The sequence below is a fragment of the Triturus cristatus genome, chromosome 1_1, assembly GCF_964204655.1.
Source record: "Triturus cristatus chromosome 1_1, aTriCri1.1, whole genome shotgun sequence".
NCBI lineage: Eukaryota > Metazoa > Chordata > Amphibia > Caudata > Salamandridae > Triturus > Triturus cristatus.
In genome coordinates, this window is record NC_140579.1 from 396,713,069 (window position 1) to 396,733,242 (window position 20,174).

At 43.3% G+C, this 20,174-nt stretch overlaps 1 protein-coding gene across 1 annotated transcript in view; it reads right to left on the reverse strand.

Moving 5' to 3' along the window:
• Positions 1 to 20,174, reverse strand: part of LOC146870299 (complement C4-B-like) — a 332,560-nt gene that overhangs the window by 186,488 nt on the left and 125,898 nt on the right. Inside the window, exon 20 of the mRNA XM_085642540.1 lies at positions 19,711 to 19,800. Coding sequence (XP_085498666.1) covers positions 19,711 to 19,800 — 90 coding nt within the window. The remainder of the gene's footprint in view (positions 1 to 19,710; positions 19,801 to 20,174) is intronic.

The window sequence follows — 20,174 nt, forward strand, 5'->3', positions numbered from 1 at the left end:
GACCAAAGAAGGTTGTCGTCCTGTCATAAGCCTGCGAGAGTTCAAGAAATGGCTGGTTTACTGCCATTTCCAGATGGAGAACATCCACCTCCTGCGGGATGTGTTGCGTCCGGGCAACTGGATGGTCCGTATGAAGCTAAAGAACGTTAATCTGCCAATCCCAATCTTTCCTCCTCACCAGAGGTTTCTTCAGTTTCTTTGGCGCCATCAGACTCCCCACCACCCCTTGGTTTTTCAACAAGTTTCTCAAACCGGTGGTGGAACACCTGCAGGTGCCGGGGAAACGTCTCATTATTGATATGCTTCTTATAGCTCAGTGTACACAACAGTTGTCGCTTCAACTACAAATGGCAATAGACCTTCTGGAAGACTTGGGATTCGTGGTCAACGACACAACGAAGAGTGACCTTCTTGGGATTTATTATTGATTCGACCACATCCTTCCTGAACCTTCCATCTCAGAAAATAGCAAAGATTAGACACAAATTGATGAGAACTCTGGTGAAGCCCTGCACGTCGCTGCATCAAATTGCCCATCTTGTCGGCCTTTTTTCTTCCTCCATCCAGGTCATTTTTCTGGGACCCCTACATTATCGGTCCTTTCAAAGACCTAAGGCAAATCATCTGCGCAAGGGTCTTACATACTCACAGACAGAGTCCCTCTCAGATGAGGCAATGGGAGAAATCTGGTGACTTTCTCACATGAAAGCCTGGAAAGGGAGAGCGATTTTTGGTTCGGACCCAGATCTCGTCATCGAGTCCAAGGCCAGCAGGTCAGGCTGGGGTGCATGGTGTGATGATTTTTTCACCGGAGGTTCTTGGTCCCCCCACGAGACGACCTCCCATATAAATTGCTTATAGTGCCTCACAGTGTCATTCGCAGTCCAGTGTTGGATGAGGGGCAGGATTCAGTCTTCTGTTCTCCTCAAGGTGGACAATGTCTCAGCAGCCCGATACATCAATCATCAGGGGGGCACGGGCTTCCAAGATCCTCTCCGACCTGGCCACAAATTTATGCCAATACTGCCTGGACCATCAGGTCTAAGAGACAGTGGAGTTCTTGTCAAGTCAGGCGAACGTGGTGGTGGGTTGGCACTCTCAGCATTTCTGGGACTCAAGCTTGTGGAGGCTTCATCCAGAAGCGTTTACCGCCCTCCAGAATGCTGGGGTCCATTTTTAGTGGACCTACTAGCATCGCAGCTGGATCACCAACTTCTCTGGTTCTTCAGCTAGAGACCGGACCCACAAGCAGTGGTGAAGGACGCCTTCATGCAAGACTGGCCTCTGCATTTTGCCTATTTGTAATGCTCACCCAGGCCACGGCCCAGATCCGGTGACAGAAAGTGGATGTGGTGATGATTACACCAACAAAGAGATCTCTGGTTTCTGGTTCTTCTGGAACTTTCCTGGGATTCTCCAATCCCACTCCCCCCTGTTTTCTCCACTTCTTCTCAATTCGGATCGCCTGCCGCACTGACTGGTGTTGGAAAACTCGCTCTCCCTGATGCTTGGTGGATTCCAGGGGACGTTGGTCGGTCCTGGGACTTTCGACAGCATTGGCAGATAGTATCATTAAACGGTACAGGTCAGCCTGGATCAGATGGACCAGTGGTGCCTGCGAAGAGGTTTGGATCCTGTGGGGCCGACACTGTCTAGATCCTCAATTTCTTACCGAGTTTGGCAACCATGCACCATGGTGCATGGGTGCCTGTGTTGGTGCAAGGCATCCAATTGTGTGCCAGCGCAGTGGAAGAGGACAGGAATGTGCCTATCTCATAGATACGGTGCATTCCTGCCCTTTCCTTTGACGCAGGGCAGTGCAGTAAAGTGACTTGCTGAGCTGCCCTGCGTCAAAACTAGTAAATACGCTCCTTAGTGCTTATGAGCCCTTTACTAGCAACACCCCTGAAGGCAGGTTCGTTTTCTTGCTATATGAAGTAACACTAGCAATACAGCGGAACCCAGCAGGTAAAGTTCCCAGTCCTGGCAGGGGGCCTATCAACCTCCTAAAATTCAACCTAAAGTTATGGGTGTCATTGATGTCCAACATCTTTAATAGCCTAGCTTATATACAACTGCCAAGATCCTGGTCACCTTTGATCACTGTACCCGTCTTTAAAAAGGGCAATCACTCTAACCCTAGAAGTTATCGGCCCATCTCTCTTATTGACATCTCATTCAAAATTAGCAGAGTCATTTATAACATAATCTGATATTGGGCCAACATAAATAGCATCTTTAATTTTTGCCAATATATATTTAGGGAGTGGCTGGGTATTGTGGAGCAGTACCCCAACCTTGATTTGGTCATAGGCAAATAAACCACTGCCCAGCACTGCCCACTATACCTGGCATGTATGGACCAGTCAATGGCGTTAGACTGTGTTAATTGATCAAAACTATAAGCGACTTTACTTGAACAGGGGCTGGATGAGAAACTAATAAGCTTTTTATTCACCCTTCACAAGAATATTTTAGCAAAGGTTAGATTATTTTATTTTACATTTGCCTAGTCATTCTAATTGATGAATCTGTACACTAGTTATTTTAATGTAGGTAATTACAATTGTTTTAAATCATTTGTGCTTTTATAGATGTCTCTGTCATCCGAATACAGTTTGGCTGATGATGACATGCCACGTTTAGTGTAATTCAGTTAAAAGGAGCAAAGAATCTTGTGGGAGTTAAAATGGGAAATGTCACTTTTTGGAACATCCCTATTTTTAGGCCCACGCTTGAGGAATCTGCATGAAACTTGGCACGATGAACCCAAATTGGAGGCACTTTTTTGGGGGGGAGGGGGAGTTTTGGACAGATCTGTTTAATGGTATGAAAGTTAAGAAAACAAGAACATTTCTTATCAATGGAAATTCTGACCTAACCGTAACGAGAGAGGAGTTATTGCAGTCTGTGTTATACTTATAACAGGATGCTTTGTCAGTGACTTCTCAGCTAAGAGTCATGTATATATTCAATGAAAAAACCAAAGGTTTCACACATGTTATAGTTAGCTGGACATTTCACTCGTAAAAAACCAATGAAATTCCCCCGTTATAGTTAGTTCAGCTAACTATAACTCGCGCGCCCGCAATGCACTGCTGATGACGTCACATATTACATCACTCATGACATGGTCAGTGACATCACTCATGACATCACTGATGACATCTCAAATGACATCACTGATGACATCACTGATGTCATCATCCAGTGAATGTGTGTGTTTCTGAAAATAAAATATGTTTTATATATGTATACCTCAAGGTCGATGGAAGAATAAATGGGTATATAAGTGTCTAAATGGATGATTTGTTTTTGAAAAATTGATTGTGTAACTGACTAAGTGTATCATAGTGAATACATGGCTTAGTGAGTAATGTTTAAATATGTAAATATCTGTATCAGTCTCTCACTTTGTGTATAAGTGGCTGCATGGGTTGGTGAGTAGCTACATGGGTGTGTATATTGGTTATTAGTTGGTTTTATGAGTATCAGTCTGAGTGTCTGCATGGTTCGGTGGGGGTATTACGTAGTGCATAGGTGCATGAATGAGTGACTCACTCTTTGTATGTGTTGAAGACAGCATGTGTGCTGGACTCTATGGGTGGATGAGTGAGTGTATGGGTGTGTTAGTGGGTGAATGACTGTCTCAATAGTGTCTTTATGAGTAACTACATATGCTTTAAATTAGTATATGTGACTATTGGTGTATATAAGCGAGTATATGTGAGAGTGAGAGATTGAAAGAGTTCCTGTATGAATAAGTATGTGTTTCTATAAGTGATTGTTTAAAAGACTAAGTATGTGTAAGTTTCCGTAGAAGTAAGTGTGGTGGTGTGTGTATAACTGTATATGCAAGTAAATGGATGTTTGATTCTTTATTAGCATGAGTGACTATGTGTGTGAGTACCTCTATGGATGAGTGGCATTGTGTAACAGGATGTATAGGTGTATGAGTACATATGATGAGTGAGTACATGTATGAGTGACTGTATAGGACTGTTGGTGAATGAGTGGATGTGTATGTGGATCTTAGAATTACTGTATAGGTTGTTGTAACTGGTATTGGTATGTCCATTGTTTTTAAAATTTTAATTTCTATTTTTGAATGTGTGTATCAAAGGTTATATTAGGGGAAGAGGTGGTCTGCCACTCTTTCACAAGGATGATGTCATCAGTGATGTCATCAGTGATGTCATTTGAGATGTCATCAGTGATGTCATGAGTGATGTCACTGACCATGTCATGAGTGATGTAATATGTGACGTCATCAGCAGTGCATTGCGGGCGCGCGAGTTATAGTTAGCTGAACTAACTATAACGGGGGAATTTCATTGGTTTTTTACGAGTGAAATGTCCAGCTAACTATAACATGTGTGAAACCTTTGGTTTTTTCATTGAATTTGCAAGGTTTTTTAAATGCTAATTCCTAACTATAACGTGTGTGAAACCTATGGTTTTTTCAGTGAATTTGCAAGGTTTTTTAAATGCTAATTCCTAACTATAACGTTTTTGAAACCTTTGGTTTTTTCAGTGAATTTGTACGGTTTTTTATATGCTAAGTTATGTATTTTTAATTAAAGATATTTTTTTTATTAAAATAAAATTACTATATATTCATTTATATATTATCTGTATCTTTTTTTTAAATTATTTTTTTTAAAAATTCAATTAGGATAATTTTTTTTTTTTTTGAATTTTTTAAATTATTTTATGTCCACTTTTTTTTTTTTTTTATATAAATTCTTGGGGTGCGCGCTCTGAGCGCGCTCCTAGTACTATTTCGTAAGTTTTTTATGAATTCCGGCGTACGTTATTTACGTACGCAAATATACTTCACGGTGCGCGCTGGGAGCGCGCACCCAGTACGTATGCGTACGTACGTATGCGTGCATGCGTCCTACGCGCTCGACGCGGTTTACTTCCCCATACGCTAAAATTATGCGCAATAACGGTCGCGTATACGCGTGTTCAACGTATGCGCGCTAGGTACGCGCATATGACGTATGCACCTGCGCGCTTACGCGTTCGTGCATACGTCATCACGGGGTGCGCGCTCGGAGCTTGCGCAGTGCGCGCACCTCGGGTTTATACATAATAAAACAATATTTCTTATTGGTTATCATTACTTTCAGTTTCTAATTGTTTCAATACCACACCCAATCCCCTCATGGCAAGTCATGTGATCAAGAATCATCACTTTTGATTGGTTTGAAGTACTTTCTGTTCCAGATTCTTCCCAAACCACACCTACTCCCCTCATTATTAGTTCTGATTCCTTTGGAGAAGGAGCTATTCTGTTGTTGAGAGACAATGGCTGAACAGCAACCTACTTCAGACAGTGACCAGGACACTCTTGAGAGGCAGAGGAACAGGAAGCAGAAAGACAGCTTTATATGGCAGTTTTTCTCTTTTCCAGAAGGTCAGAAAAAGGTAAATGCACCGAAAGTTACATGTCTACTTTGTAAAAAAGTCTTATCTCGTGGGAATCCTAACAAGAAATATTCTTTTAGCATTCACACTATGTTGAGACATGTTTACAAAATGCATCCAGTAACTTTTCGTCGAGCTTCTGGAGAAAACCCTCCACCTGCTCAGCCGACGACATCAGCAGCAGCTCAGCCGAGCACATCTTCGGCAGCTCAGGGGAGCACTTCAGCTGCGATGGTGCCTTCACCTGTTTCTATACCTCTAGTTGGTCCACCTTGTTTGGCGAGGTTGTCTACACGGTGCACTGATTGCGGTTCTCTTATTTCTGTGGGGGAGACCAGTCTTGATCTCCTTCAGAGAAAATTTGATGCGCATCCGTGCACTAGGCCATAGATGTTTTTTCTTTTTTTGCGTTTTTCTCTTCCTGTTTCCCTCCATTAACTCAAGGGCTCTTTTAAGAGCCACTTATAAACTAAACCAAACAAATTTTTTTTTTAGATATTTTTTTTGAAATGTTTTTGAGGTGCGCGCACCCTGCGCGCACCCAAGGTTTTTTTAATTTTTTATTTTTTTGAGAGACTACAATTAAAAACTGAAAATGTGATTGTAGAGAAGTAGAAAAAAAGGAACCATGATATTGGTGACTTACCATACCCACTCAAAAAGCTGGGTGTGTCCTCAGAGTCTGCTTCTGCACCAAAAAATCGCTCCCCCTTTTTCCTACTAATGCAACTGTGAAATCACCAGAGCAAAACGCAATAAATCTCTGCCTGTAATTCCTATTTGCACACAGAGTCATGTTTTCACATTAGTCACAAAACGAAATTTCTTTGCCAATTTGAAAGCACACTTACTGCTCTTTTTTTTGGCAAGTGATAAACACTTTTACAGACTGACACATTATGAATCCACTTTTCAGATTCTTAAAAAAGCCCATGTCCAGACTGCTTTTTCAGACCACCACCATGTGTATCCTGGGTGACTGCCTACACTCCAGCAAGGGCAACCAGCCTTAGTGATGCTGAATGTATTTGCATTACAGACTGAAACCTCAAACCCCACTCGCTTGTAAATACTGTGCATGATTATACATGGAAAGGAGCTGGGTGTGTCCTCAGAGTCTGCTTCTGCACCAAAAAATCGCTCCCCCTTTTTCCTACTAATGCAACTGTGAAATCACCAGAGCAAAACGCAATAAATCTCTGCCTGTAATTCCTATTTGCACACAGAGTCATGTTTTCACATTAGTCACAAAACGAAATTTCTTTGCCAATTTGAAAGCACACTTACTGCTCTTTTTTTTGACAAGTAATAATCACTTTTACAGACTGACACATTATGAATCCACTTTTCAGATTTTTTAAAAAGCCCATGTCCAGACTGCTTTTTCAGACCACCACCATGTGTATCCTGGGTGACTGCCTACACTCCAGCAAGGGCAACCAGCCTTAGTGATGCTGAATGTATTTGCATTACAGACTGAAACCTCAAACCCCACTCGCTTGTGAATACTGTGCATGATTATACATGGAATGGAGCTGGGTGTGTGCTAAGAGTCTGCTTCTGCACCAAAAAATCGCTCCCCCTTTTTCCTACTAATGCAACTGTGAAATCACCAGAGCAAAACGCAATAAATCTCTGCCTGTAATTCCTATTTGCACACAGAGTCATGTTTTCACATTAGTCACAAAACGAAATTTCTTTGCCAATTTGAAAGCACACTTACTGCTCTTTTTTTTGACAAGTAATAATCACTTTTACAGACTGACACATTATGAATCCACTTTTCAGATTTTTTAAAAAGCCCATGTCCAGACTGCTTTTTCAGACCACCACCATGTGTATCCTGGGTGACTGCCTACACTCCAGCAAGGGCAACCAGCCTTAGTGATGCTGAATGTATTTGCATTACAGACTGAAACCTCAAACCCCACTCGCTTGTAAATACTGTGCATGATTATTCATGGCAAGCAGATGGGTGTGTGCTAAGAGTCTGCTTCTGCACCAAAAAATCGCTCCCCCTTTTTCCTACTAATGCAACTGTGAAATCACCAGAAAAAAACGCAATAAATCTCTGCCTGTAATTCCTATTTCCACACAGAGTCATATTTTCACATTAGTCCCAAAACGAAATTTCTTTGCCAATTTAAATGCACACTTACTGCTCTTTTTTTTGGCAAGTGAAAATCACTTTTACAGACTGACACATTATGAAACCACTTTTTTGATTTTTTTAAATGCACATGTCCAAACTGCTTTTTCAGACCACCACCATGTGTAACCTGGGTGGCTGCCTACATTCCAGCAAGGGCAACCAGCCTTAGTGATGCTGAATGTATTTGCATTACAGACTGAAACCTGAAAACCCCACTTGCTTGTAAATACTGTGCATGATTATACATGGCAAGCAGATGGGTGTGTGCTAAGAGTCTGCTTCTTCCCCCAAAAAATCGCTCCCCCTTTTTCCTACTAATGCAACTGTGAAATCACCAGAAAAAAACGCAATAAATCTCTGCCTGTAATTCCTATTTCCACACAGAGTCATGTTTTCACATTAGTCCCAAAACGAAATTTCTTTGCCAATTTGAAAGCACACTTACTGCTCTTTTTTTTTGGCAAGTGAAAATCACTTTTACAGACTGACACATTATGAAACCACTTTTTTGATTTTTTTAAATGCACATGTCCAAACTGCTTTTTCAGACCACCACCATGTGTAACCTGGGTGGCTGCCTACATTCCAGCAAGGGCAACCAGCCTTAGTGATGCTGAATGTATTTGCATTACAGACTGAAACCTGAAAACCCCACTCGCTTGTAAATACTGTGCATGATTATTCATGGCAAGCAGATGGGTGTGTGCTAAGAGTCTGCTTCTTCCCCCAAAAAATCGCTCCCCCTTTTTCCTACTAATGCAACTGTGAAATCACCAGAAAAAAACGCAATAAATCTCTGCCTGTAATTCCTATTTCCACACAGAGTCATGTTTTCACATTAGTCCCAAAACGAAATTTCTTTGCCAATTTGAAAGCACACTTACTGCTCTTTTTTTTTGGCAAGTGAAAATCACTTTTACAGACTGACACATTATGAAACCACTTTTTTGATTTTTTTAAATGCACATGTCCAAACTGCTTTTTCAGACCACCACCATGTGTAACCTGGGTGGCTGCCTACATTCCAGCAAGGGCAACCAGCCTTAGTGATGCTGAATGTATTTGCATTACAGACTGAAACCTGAAAACCCCACTCGCTTGTAAATACTGTGCATGATTATACATGGCAAGCAGATGGGTGTGTGCTAAGAGTCTGCTTCTTCCCCCAAAAAATCGCTCCCCCTTTTTCCTACTAATGCAACTGTGAAATCACCAGAAAAAAACGCAATAAATCTCTGCCTGTAATTCCTATTTCCACACAGTCATGTTTTCACATTAGTCCCAAAACGAAATTTCTTTGCCAATTTGAAAGCACACTTACTGCTCTTTTTTTTTGGCAAGTGAAAATCACTTTTACAGACTGACACATTATGAAACCACTTTTTTGATTTTTTTAAATGCACATGTCCAAACTGCTTTTTCAGACCACCACCATGTGTAACCTGGGTGGCTGCCTACATTCCAGCAAGGGCAACCAGCCTTAGTGATGCTGAATGTATTTGCATTACAGACTGAAACCTGAAAACCCCACTTGCTTGTAAATACTGTGCATGATTATACATGGCAAGCAGATGGGTGTGTGCTAAGAGTCTGCTTCTTCCCCCAAAAAATCGCTCCCCCTTTTTCCTACTAATGCAACTGTGAAATCACCAGAAAAAAACGCAATAAATCTCTGCCTGTAATTCCTATTTCCACACAGAGTCATGTTTTCACATTAGTCCCAAAACGAAATTTCTTTGCCAATTTGAAAGCACACTTACTGCTCTTTTTTTTTGGCAAGTGAAAATCACTTTTACAGACTGACACATTATGAAACCACTTTTTTGATTTTTTTAAATGCACATGTCCAAACTGCTTTTTCAGACCACCACCATGTGTAACCTGGGTGGCTGCCTACATTCCAGCAAGGGCAACCAGCCTTAGTGATGCTGAATGTATTTGCATTACTGAGTCCAACCTCAAACCCTTAAACTATTCTTTTTTTTTCCAGTACACCTTAATTTATCGTGAAAACATAGTCCATATTATTTTACATGTTCCTCACATTTAAATTTCTCCCAAAACAGAAAATGATAAACGCAACTTCAACAAAAAGAATTTCCATTTCTATTATTCATTTCTTAATTTACCATATACATCTCCTCTCAAACTCTAACCTCACCTTTAAAATTAGTTAGTTGTGAAAGAAATGTGGCACTCAAACAGCAGATTATCAGAGCCAGGATCTCTGTTCTGTTCACCTCTCTCCTCTCAGCAGAACCAGATAATGGCAAACTTTCCCTCTATTTTTCCACACATATACATGTAAGTTTCAAATCTCAGTGCTTCCCCCTTTTTTTCAAATGTAATCACACATTTCTATTGGTTGAAAACCAACCCTTTTCCAAAAGTACCCTGCTCCCAACTTGACTTCTGCCTAGTACCCTTCCCCCAACTTGACTTCTGCCTGCTACCATAGCAACAGCTCATGGAACACTGCTGTGTGGAGTTAGGTCAGAAGTTCGCCACACAATGTTTCAATTCCACAGAGCAAGAGTGCTTGACTTTTCAAACCTAACAGCAAATCCATAGTACTGTTCTTTGGTAACACATTTTTTTGTACCAATACAAAACATGCTTCTATTAGTTTACACATACAGCCTAGTTTTTATTCTAGAATGGTATGAAACAGCCAATCAGTTCTTTTTGTTTTGAAAAAAATATGTATGCCTCCATTTCCAAACTGTCTTTCTTTTCATATTGCCATTCTACTGAAAGACACCTCCTGAGTGCATCCAGTTCTCCTTTGAAGATGTTCACAGTGTGGATTGTAGGGCACAGCTATGTCTTCTGGAGTGAAAAGTTTGCAGAGAAAACAGATATGGTGAGAGACCTTGCTTTGCCAAATGTAGACATTAAATGGATTGGTCAGAGAGGGTTAAAGTGGCACCAATTGATGCCATTGGTGAAATCCTTCATGCAAATCCAACACCCTGACCTCATAATAGTGCACTGTGGTGGCAATGACCTAGGCACTTTGACTGGGGTAGGTCTGGAAATGCTTATGAAGGACACCTTTGCACAACTGTTTTCACTTTTCCCTAAAACTGCCTTTGTGTTTTCCAACATATGCCAAAGGCAAAAATGGAACTGGTCCAATCATTTCTGTCCGCAGATTGACAAAGCAAGAAAGCACGTCAACAAATCTGTTTCTGCTTTCCTCCGTGACTATGGTATGGGTGCCATTTACCACAACAACTTGCGTTATGACATGCAAGACATTTATAGAGGAGATGGTGTGCACTTCAATGATGAAGGGAACAGAGTCTTCCTCTTGAACCTTAGACTCTGCATCGGTACTTACTTGTAGGTACCACTAAAAAATCATTTCATAAACACAACGGCTCTTTTTAGAGCCCCCTAATATCTAAACACTTAAATCTGAATTTCATTTATTTTTTTATTTTTTTTTCTACCGTACGCTTACCGTAAGCTTACCGTACGCGTACCCCGTGATTTTTTTAAAAATCAATAAATGTTTTCTTTGTACTTTTCAGTCCTTCTTTGATCCCCTCACAAATGTAAGGGGGTCTGTAACTCTCCTCATTGCCCCCTTTTCTTGTTTTCACTCTTTTTTTTCTGAGTGAAACACACAAAATGGCGGCCGCCGCTTCCTCGTTTCGGCCGATTCGAATGTTTACTAAGATCTAACAGCCAATCAGAATCGCGCTCGCGCACGCCACCGTACGCGTACCGTATGCTTACCGTAAGCGTACGGTAAGCGTACCGTAAGCGGGCTCAGATATATATATTGATTTAAAGGCTATTTTCTCAGAATCTACTGAACAGATTTACACCAAACCTACAAAAGGCACTTCCTTGACATAGGGACTACCTCTCTGCCAAATTTCTAGTAATTCTGTTCAGCCGTTCGGGCTGTAGCTCGTTCTAAAGGTCCTATGGAAAAATGCATGGGAAAAACGCGTTTTGGGACCCCCCTTTTATCTCAGCCCCCGCTTGACGTATCCCCCCGAGACTTTCAGGGTAGGAGCGTAGCGTAGCGCCCCACCTATTTTGAGAAATTCGCGAGGATTCATCGACCGGCGCCAAAGTTATTCAAAATAGAATGTTGCGGATTTCCTATGGAAAAGGGGTCCTAACTATAACTACCTACTGGCGACCGCCAGTAGGTAATATATATATATATATATATATATATATATATATATATATATATATGTGTGTGTAATTAGTATCCATTAATTGTACAATCACGTAACTAATCTTGCTGTACCACCAACCTATACATTAAGGAATGTATTTCGCACAATTAAGAATGTTTTTCACACTGAGGTTTTGTGTTCAGACAGGTGGGATGGAAGGTCATATAAGAACTATCCATTCTAGTCCAATTTGCATATGTTGTCTAATCTACATGTCTCTGCTGTTTTACTTATTTTTTCAGTTTTTCTAAAAACTGTCACTATATTACGAATATCGATGGATCTATTGTAATGCACATGAAACTGGTAAATAAAGTTTAAAAAAAAGAATGTTTTTCACTCAATTAATTGATTTCTAATACTGAATGCCATGACCTACAGATTTGCAACAAATGCCCCAGTCTTTTGCCATCAAACAAATCCGATGGTCCCAAGCCCAGGACCAAAGTCGCAACACCTCTCTGCAGAGACGGTACGACCCTACTCCTCCCTGCTTGTTGACATACCACATCGCGGTAGTGTTGTCTGTCAGGACTTGAACTGACTGACCGCGAAGGGAAGGGAGAAAGGCCTTGAGCGCCAAACGTATCGCCCGCAATTCCAGAAGATTGATATGAGACAATTTTTCCTCTGGTGACCAAAGACCCTTGATCTCCAGATCCCCCAGATGAGCACCCCACCCTAGGGTAGAGACATCCTTTATCACTGTGGCCACTGATGGAGGAAGATGAAAGGGCTTTCCTTGAGACAGATTGCCCTCCACGCTCCACCAAAACATATCCGCTGCAGCTTCTCTGGAGATCCTGACTGACTCCCTGAGATCCCCGTTGTGCTGATACCACTGCCTGCGGAGACACCACTGGAGGGCCCTCATGTGCCAGCGTGCATGGTTGACCAACAGAATGCAGGAGGCGAACAGACCAAGCAGGTGAAGGACCTTCAGAACTGGAACAACCGCTCCAGTCTGGAATAAAGGGATCATCTCCTGAATGTCGAGAATTCTTTGTGGAGGAGGAAATGCTCGACACACAGTAGTGTCCAGTACCGCCCCTATGAAAAGGTTGCGCTGAGAGGGCACCAGGTGAGATTTGGACACATTGATTGAAAAACCATAGTTGAACAACAGTTGAGATGTTACACGCAGATGATGAAGCACCATCTCTGGCGACTCCGCTTTGAGCAGCCAGTAGTCCAGATAGGGGAAAACTGGAATCCTGACCTTCTGAGATGAGCTGGCACCACTGACATCACCTTTGTGAAGACTCAAGGTGCAGTAGTAAGACCGAACGGGAAGACCCCAAACTGGTAGTGCTGCGACCCAACCGTAAAACTGAGATAATTCCTGTGCGACTTCAGAATGGGGATATGAAAATATGCATCCTGTAAGTCGATCGACACCATCCAGTCCTCTTGCTGCAATTCCAGAAGAACCTGAGCAAGGGTCAGCATCTTGAATTTCTACTGCTTTAGGTGAAAATTCAAGACCCTGAGATCCAGGATCGGACGTAACCTGCCGTCCTTTTTGGGGATCAGGAAATACTGGGAGTAGCATCCCTGACCCCTCTCCTGCTCCGGAACCACCTCTATCGCACCTTTTTGTAGTAATGCAAGAACCTCCTTCTGCAGAAGAAGCAAATGGTCCTCTGAACTAAAACCTTGGCAAGGAGGGTAAGGAGGAGGAAATTCCCGAAAGGGAAGGGCGTACCCATTCTCCATAAGGTTTAAAACCCAAAGGTCTGTCGTGACCGATTTCTAACCTTGCAGAAAGTGAGACAGCTGACCCTCTACAGGACCCACATGATCCAGGATGGGGGATCTAGGGCTGCTTTCCTGCGGTACCAGAGTGAGCGGGGGCAGCAGAAGAGGAGGAGACGAGATTGCGGGCAGAACCACATTGGCGACCTTTGGCTCTTCCTCTATATGATTTATAGAGTGGATTTTGCTGCTGCTGCTGAGGTTGACGGAAGTTGCGAAAGGAAGACCTTCCAAAAGCCTCGATATTTCTTGTAGCCTAAACCTCTCGACTGGGTCTACAATCCCAAGGATTACACCATGACTCTGCTATCCTTAAACCTTTGTAAGGCCGAATCTGCTTTTTCACCAAAGAGCTTCGACCCGTCAAAGGGAAAATCAACAAGAGTGGCCTAGACATCAGGGGAAAATCCAGAAGAACAAAGCCAAGCCTGCCTTCTTGTAGCTATGGAGGAGCCTATAACTCTGGCTACTGAGTCAGCCGTATCCAGGCCTGATTGAATAACCTGTGTAGCCACAGCCTAAGCATCTGACAGAACCTCCATAAAGTTTCCCCTCTCCACATCAGGTAACTTGGGAGCCAATTGTTTTGCCGAGTCCATCAAAGCATGTATGCAACAGACAAGTGGCATTGGTCGATTTCAGTGCCATGCTAGAAGAGGAGAAAACCTTTTTAGCCGACTGTTCCATTTTCTTTGAGTCCCTGTCAGCTGGGGCCTGTGGAAAAGCACCTGAAGATTGCTTGGAGCAAGATGCTTGCACCACCAAACTCTCTGGAGATGGATAGAAGAGAGAAAATCTGGATCCCCTGGTGCAGTCCTATACCTTCTAGCCACAGCCTTAGAAACGGCAGGCGAAGAGAGTGGTTTACACCAAACCTCGAGGATAGGATCCAACAAAGCTTCATAAGGGTGACAGAGGCTCAACTATGGAGGAAGGTGAATGCAAAACCTCTGTCAACAAATTTGGTTTATATTCGGCAGTAGGTAACTGCAAATCTAAAAGCTCCGCAGCTTTCCTTATCACCAAATGGTAGGGAGCTATCTCTTGAGGAGGTGAAGCCCTTGTAGAAGAGAGTTCCCACTCTGGAGAGGTATCTCAACCACTTGCCTCCTGAATTCCCTCAAATTCATCCAGAGACTCTTCCAACTCGCCCTCCTCTACTTCCTCTCTACTATACTGCTCCTCTTCTAAAAGCCTCTGAGCCTCTCTCCGAGAACGAATCTGCGGACGCGGCATTGGGCGTCGTACGTGGCGCCGATTGCTCCGGGCCGGCGTCGAAGGAGGCTCCGAAGGAGGCACGAGATCCACATGTGACCGTGAGGAAGGCTCACCAGACGGTGCCAAGGATTCTATCAACGGCGTCGAGACTCTCGGTGCCGGAAATTTCCATGAAGGCGCCATCGGCTTGAAAGGCATGAAAGGTGCCTGGGCATAGTGCTGGGGCACCCCCAAGTTGAATGCCAGCGGACCCACAGGACCAGAAGGTTCTCCGTATGGGAAAGCCGCCCTTGTAAAAACTCTGTACATAGTATTTAAAAAATGCAACAGATGCGCCCCTGGAGCCGGGAATTGAGGATATGGATTCGAGCCAGTAAACGGGGAGTGTCCGACGTCGGAACGATTGGATCCACTGCCTTATCCACCGGTTCAATCTCTGGCACAGAAGAAGATGGGACACCCTGAACCGGCTCGACGTCTGAAGGCGGTGAATCCCTCGGCGCCGGAGACTGCGCCGGAGTGCCTCTAGGCGAAGCAGACTTCTCTGGAGTCGCACGAGGAGAAAGAGAGGGCGAAGGAGATACAAAATCCTTACGGCAATGTCTAGGGGCAGGCGAAGGCGACCTCAAAGCCTTACCCTTTGTCGAGCGGCGCCGAGATCCATGTCTTATTTTTTTTCTTGTGCTTTCTCGACTTCGATGTATGTCGACGACTTTGACTTTAGGATTCATTTTCCTGCAACAGGAAGAGTCCTCCACGTCGTGATCCGATGACAAGCACCATAAACAATCTTCATGGGGGTCAGTGATGGACATGTGACCCCCACATTCCCTACAGGGTTTAAAACCAGACTTCCTTGAAGACGACATAACTTCTAGCAACAGTTAAAACAGAAGGAACAACAAAGTAACTCCACAAAATATGGAGAGTGCTAGAAAACCATTACGTGTCGACGGCGCGGAAAAAAGGGAACTGACGTCATCACGCCAACGAGGCTCTCTTATAGCTCCGGTGAAGTCATGCAGAGTCGCGAGCGGAGCCAACGTCCTCGTCGGTGTGGAGAGCTAGGAAAACATTCTGCACAATGCTGGCGCTGGGGATATTCATAAGGTGAGGAATCCACATGTAGATGTATCCATCAGAATACCTTGTTTTGTAGAGTGTCTATAAGTGCCCCTAGAAATGTTAGTCGATGAGAAGGGGCAAGAATGGATTTTCAAAGATGGACTGCGAGCCCTAGAGAGCGGGATAGTTGCAGGCAGAAAGAGAGGTCTTCTGAAGCCTGACGAAGAGAGGGGGCTTTCACCAGCCAATCGTCGAGGTATGGGAAGATCTGTAGGCCTTTAAGCTGTAGAAATGCTGCCACGAGAGCAAGGCACTTGGTGAAAACCCTTGGAGCTGAGCGAAGAAATACGAATGGTTCAGAAGTTGTAAGAGCTCCTGAAGAGTAACCATGCGAAAGGATTTCTTCAGCAGGTACTTGTTGAGCTTTCTGAGGTCTGAAAATGGGACGCCATTCCCCCAACTTCTTTTTTATCAGGTAAAAGCAAGAGTAGAAACATTTTCCTTTTTGAAAGCGTGGAACACGTTCTATTGCTCTTTTTTGAAGCATTATCAAAGCCTCCTTCTTTAATAACTGAAGTTGGGGTGGCGTTGATCTTTGAGGTGGGTGATGAGGTGGCGTTGTGGTAAACTCTAAGGTATGGCCATACCTTATTATATCTAGGACCCATGTGTCTGATGTTATTTCCTCCCAATGATGCAAAAAATGTGAGAGAAGGGTTTTCTTCAGAGAATACTGAGGTGCGGCAGGAGGTAAAGCGCCGTCACTGTTTACGGCCCAAATCTCTGGGCTAAGCCTGTTGTTTTCGTCTAGGCTGTCTGGAGTAGGCAGCCTGTGGCGGTGCATGATATTGCTGTTACTGTTGGTAGGATGGCCGGTAAGAGGTGTAGGTTTGAGGCTGGTATCTTTGATAACCTCTTCGAAAAGAATAATTTCCTCTGCCCCGGGCTCCACAAAAGAGGGTCTTTCTGTATTGGAGCGTTCCTAGAGCCTTAGCCCTGTCTGTATCTGTTTTGATGGTCAGCAAAGTGTCATCGATATGCTTGATTCACCATCAAATGGCATATCCGAGATCTTGTTTTCAACTTCAGGGCAGAACATAGTTGCCTTCAGCCAACCCTGGCGTCCCAGGACAGCGGCTCCAGCAAGCTGACGGAAAGCCAAAGAAGCAATATCCATGGAAGCATCAATAATCTCGGATGCTGACCTTTCTCCTTCAAGCAGGATTTTTCTAACTTCCATTTTCTTGTCTTCTGGAAGGAATTCTAAAAATTGGCAATGTCCGATCACGTCTGTCGATCGTACCTAGCTAAAATCACAAGAGCGTTAGCAGCTCGAACAGTTGCTCCTGATGTGGTTGTGAACCTTTTCCCAATATTTTCCAAGCGCCTCCCTTCCCTGTCAGGTGGAGCAGTAATGGCTGGTAGAGGGTTCCTTGATCTCCGTTGTGCGGCCTGAGAGATAACGGAGTCAGGCTTAGGATGACTTATTAGACACGCTGGAGCATCGTCCGGAGCCTTGTATTTCTTGTCAATTCTGGGCAAGACAGGGATAACTGTGGCTGGTGTCCTCATTACTTTTAGTCCCTCTTCCCATATGTGGTCAACAATAGGTATAGACCTAACCGATTTTCTATATAAGTCTTTAAAATCATAAAGAAAGCAGTCTGATTGCTTTACTGTTAGGGATAGTTGAAAACGTGATGCTGCTCTCTCAATTAAAGCATGAAAGCCGCTGATGTCTTCTGGCGGAGACTTTATCATCTGTGGAGATGGAGACGCTGGTGTAGATATGACATAGTCATCCCATTCATCTCCTGTTTGACCTTCCTTTTGAGGCTGATTATCCTCAACTTCTCCCTCATCTGAGGTATCTGGATGTTGGTGCGGCCCACTAGTATCTCCCATTGCGGCCCACTAGTATCTCCCACCAGGGAGGATGCAGACACATGTATTGAAGTGTGAGGTGGTGAAACAACAGGCGGTGGTTGCTGCGGAGGGGGAGGAACAGGTGCTGATGGAAAACGTGTACGATAATCTCTTAATAATTCCTGAAGGTCTTGAACCATTGCGACAGGAAAGTGGACCATAGGTTCAGAAACTGGCTCCATATATTGCATTTTTGCATGAGGAGGGTGATATCCCTGTTGATAATATCCTCCATAATCCTCGTCATCATCCTCCTTATACTTTACATGTAATCTGGTCCGAACATCCCATCATCATCTGATTCCTCCAAGAATGTTGAAGGAGGTACAGGAGACACTATCGCAGGATTTTGCAAAAATTGCCTCGTCGACGGTGTTGTCGATGAGAACGTCATTGACGGATACATTGGCGTAAACTGCAAGGAAGATGGACGCTTAAGACCACGTGTGGGGTACATCGTCGTCAGCTCATTGACGGAAATGGTGTCTGCGTCGTCGACAAGGACATGATAGCATAAGCTGAAGCCGTCGTAGGTATCGTCAATGAGATTCACCGTCTCCGACGGGGTTGCTGACAAAAAGGTTGAAGTAGTCGTCGTCAGTGTTGCCGTCGACAATGAGGTCGATGGCACTACCGCAATCGTCATCAGCGGAAGCGTCGTCGATGGGACTGTCGTAGAGTCTGTCGTCGGCGATGGAGATTTTTTCGACGATGAGGAAGGATAATCTTGTTTAGAAGATGTTTTTTTTCGTCGACGGGGACTCTGAAGATAACACTGTCAGTGGTACAAGCTTCTTTGAGACATAGATCTTCATTGAATGGATCGAAGAATATTTGTCTTTTTTATGGCTTTTCTCAACAGTAGGAAATGGAAGCTTTCCTTTTTGGGAGGTACCTTCCTCCTCATGACGAGATCTTTTTGATGTCTTTTTCTTGGAAACTTCAGGAGATTCAAGAGATCTCTCTCTCCTTTTAGGTGTTTCCTTTGAGGCCAGTGAGGTAGAGCTCTCCTCATCCTCAAAAAGAACACCAGATTTTGACTTAAGTTTTTGAAGCCAAATGAATAATCTACCCTCCCTGTCCTTGCGGATCTTTGTAGAGAAGGTTCAACTGATTTTGCAGTCTTTTACCTTGTGTAGAGGGTAAAGGCAGTAGATGCAGTTCTTATGTGGAACCTCAGCATGTAGTCTCTTTTTCCCACATGATCCACACGACCTGAAGAGACCTTTCTTCGAAGATTCAGACAAATTCTGCTACAAAACTTGAAAAACAGAGAAAACTGAGCAGAGCTCAAGGTGACTCACTTTCACACGACGTGTGCTAGAAAATCTGAGGAACCTAGCCTTTACAAAAGAATGTGGATAGGCTATTGCACTGACTTTTCATTGCATGGTAGCCTATAGTAATTTTACCTACTTCTTTTATATGTATATCGTGGGACTCCCACGATGATGACGGGGATGATTCAAGCATGTGAATCTATGAAAGATCTAATACTGGAGAACACTGAAGATTTCTAACACACAATTGAAAAGCTTCCTTTAAAGATGCATATTTATGTTGCTTTTCTGCCTTCTAAGGACTGCTTTTTAGAATGTAACAATACATGGAGTCTTCCTTTGGCTTTGCCACTTTCCAACTTATATAACCTTTTTTACAAAGTGGTCACAAAATCCTATTACACTGTCAACGTGTAAAAAGGAAAAGGCACATATGTTTTTCAGGAGAGCGTTTTGAATACTGCAGTGGTAGTTGTATGGTGAATTGTGGCACTTACAGAGCAAACCTATTTTAAGAAGTAATTAGAAATTAGTCCAAAATATCCTTGTCCTTCCTAACCATCCTAACCAGGACAATGGGGGGTTCTTCAAATGGCCAGAACAGGCATTTTTAACCTAAGACAAATCTACAATTTGGGGTATTTGAGGCAACAGGATAACAACTGAGGTCTGGACTTACCGCTGACCCGCAAGCTTATTCTAACATCACCTTCGGGGATCAAATTTGACGGCTCTGCCCCGGGAATCTCAAATGCCCTGCCCTGTAAATCTGCGATAGGAAAAGACAGAGGAGTGAAAAAGAAGACAGTGTGAGGCAGACACAAACAAGGTTGAAGCAGACCAAAACCAAAAACAACGAAACTTCTTTCCGCTGGTTCAATATACAAATGTGAGATCTTTAGGAAGACTGAAAAGAGTACCAAAGGTAAGGACTTCAATTTAGGATAAACATTATAGATTTTACACAGCACACCGTGTCTGGGTTTACTCTATTTTATGTCACGAGAAAGTATTATTAAGCAATTCTTGAAGAAGGCGTTGCTTGCACTTTATAATTTACACAACATAATGAATAACAGGGGACCATATTAATGGATAGACTGGGTAATTATTTAGCAACTCTTGATATCAATATTGCGTGTT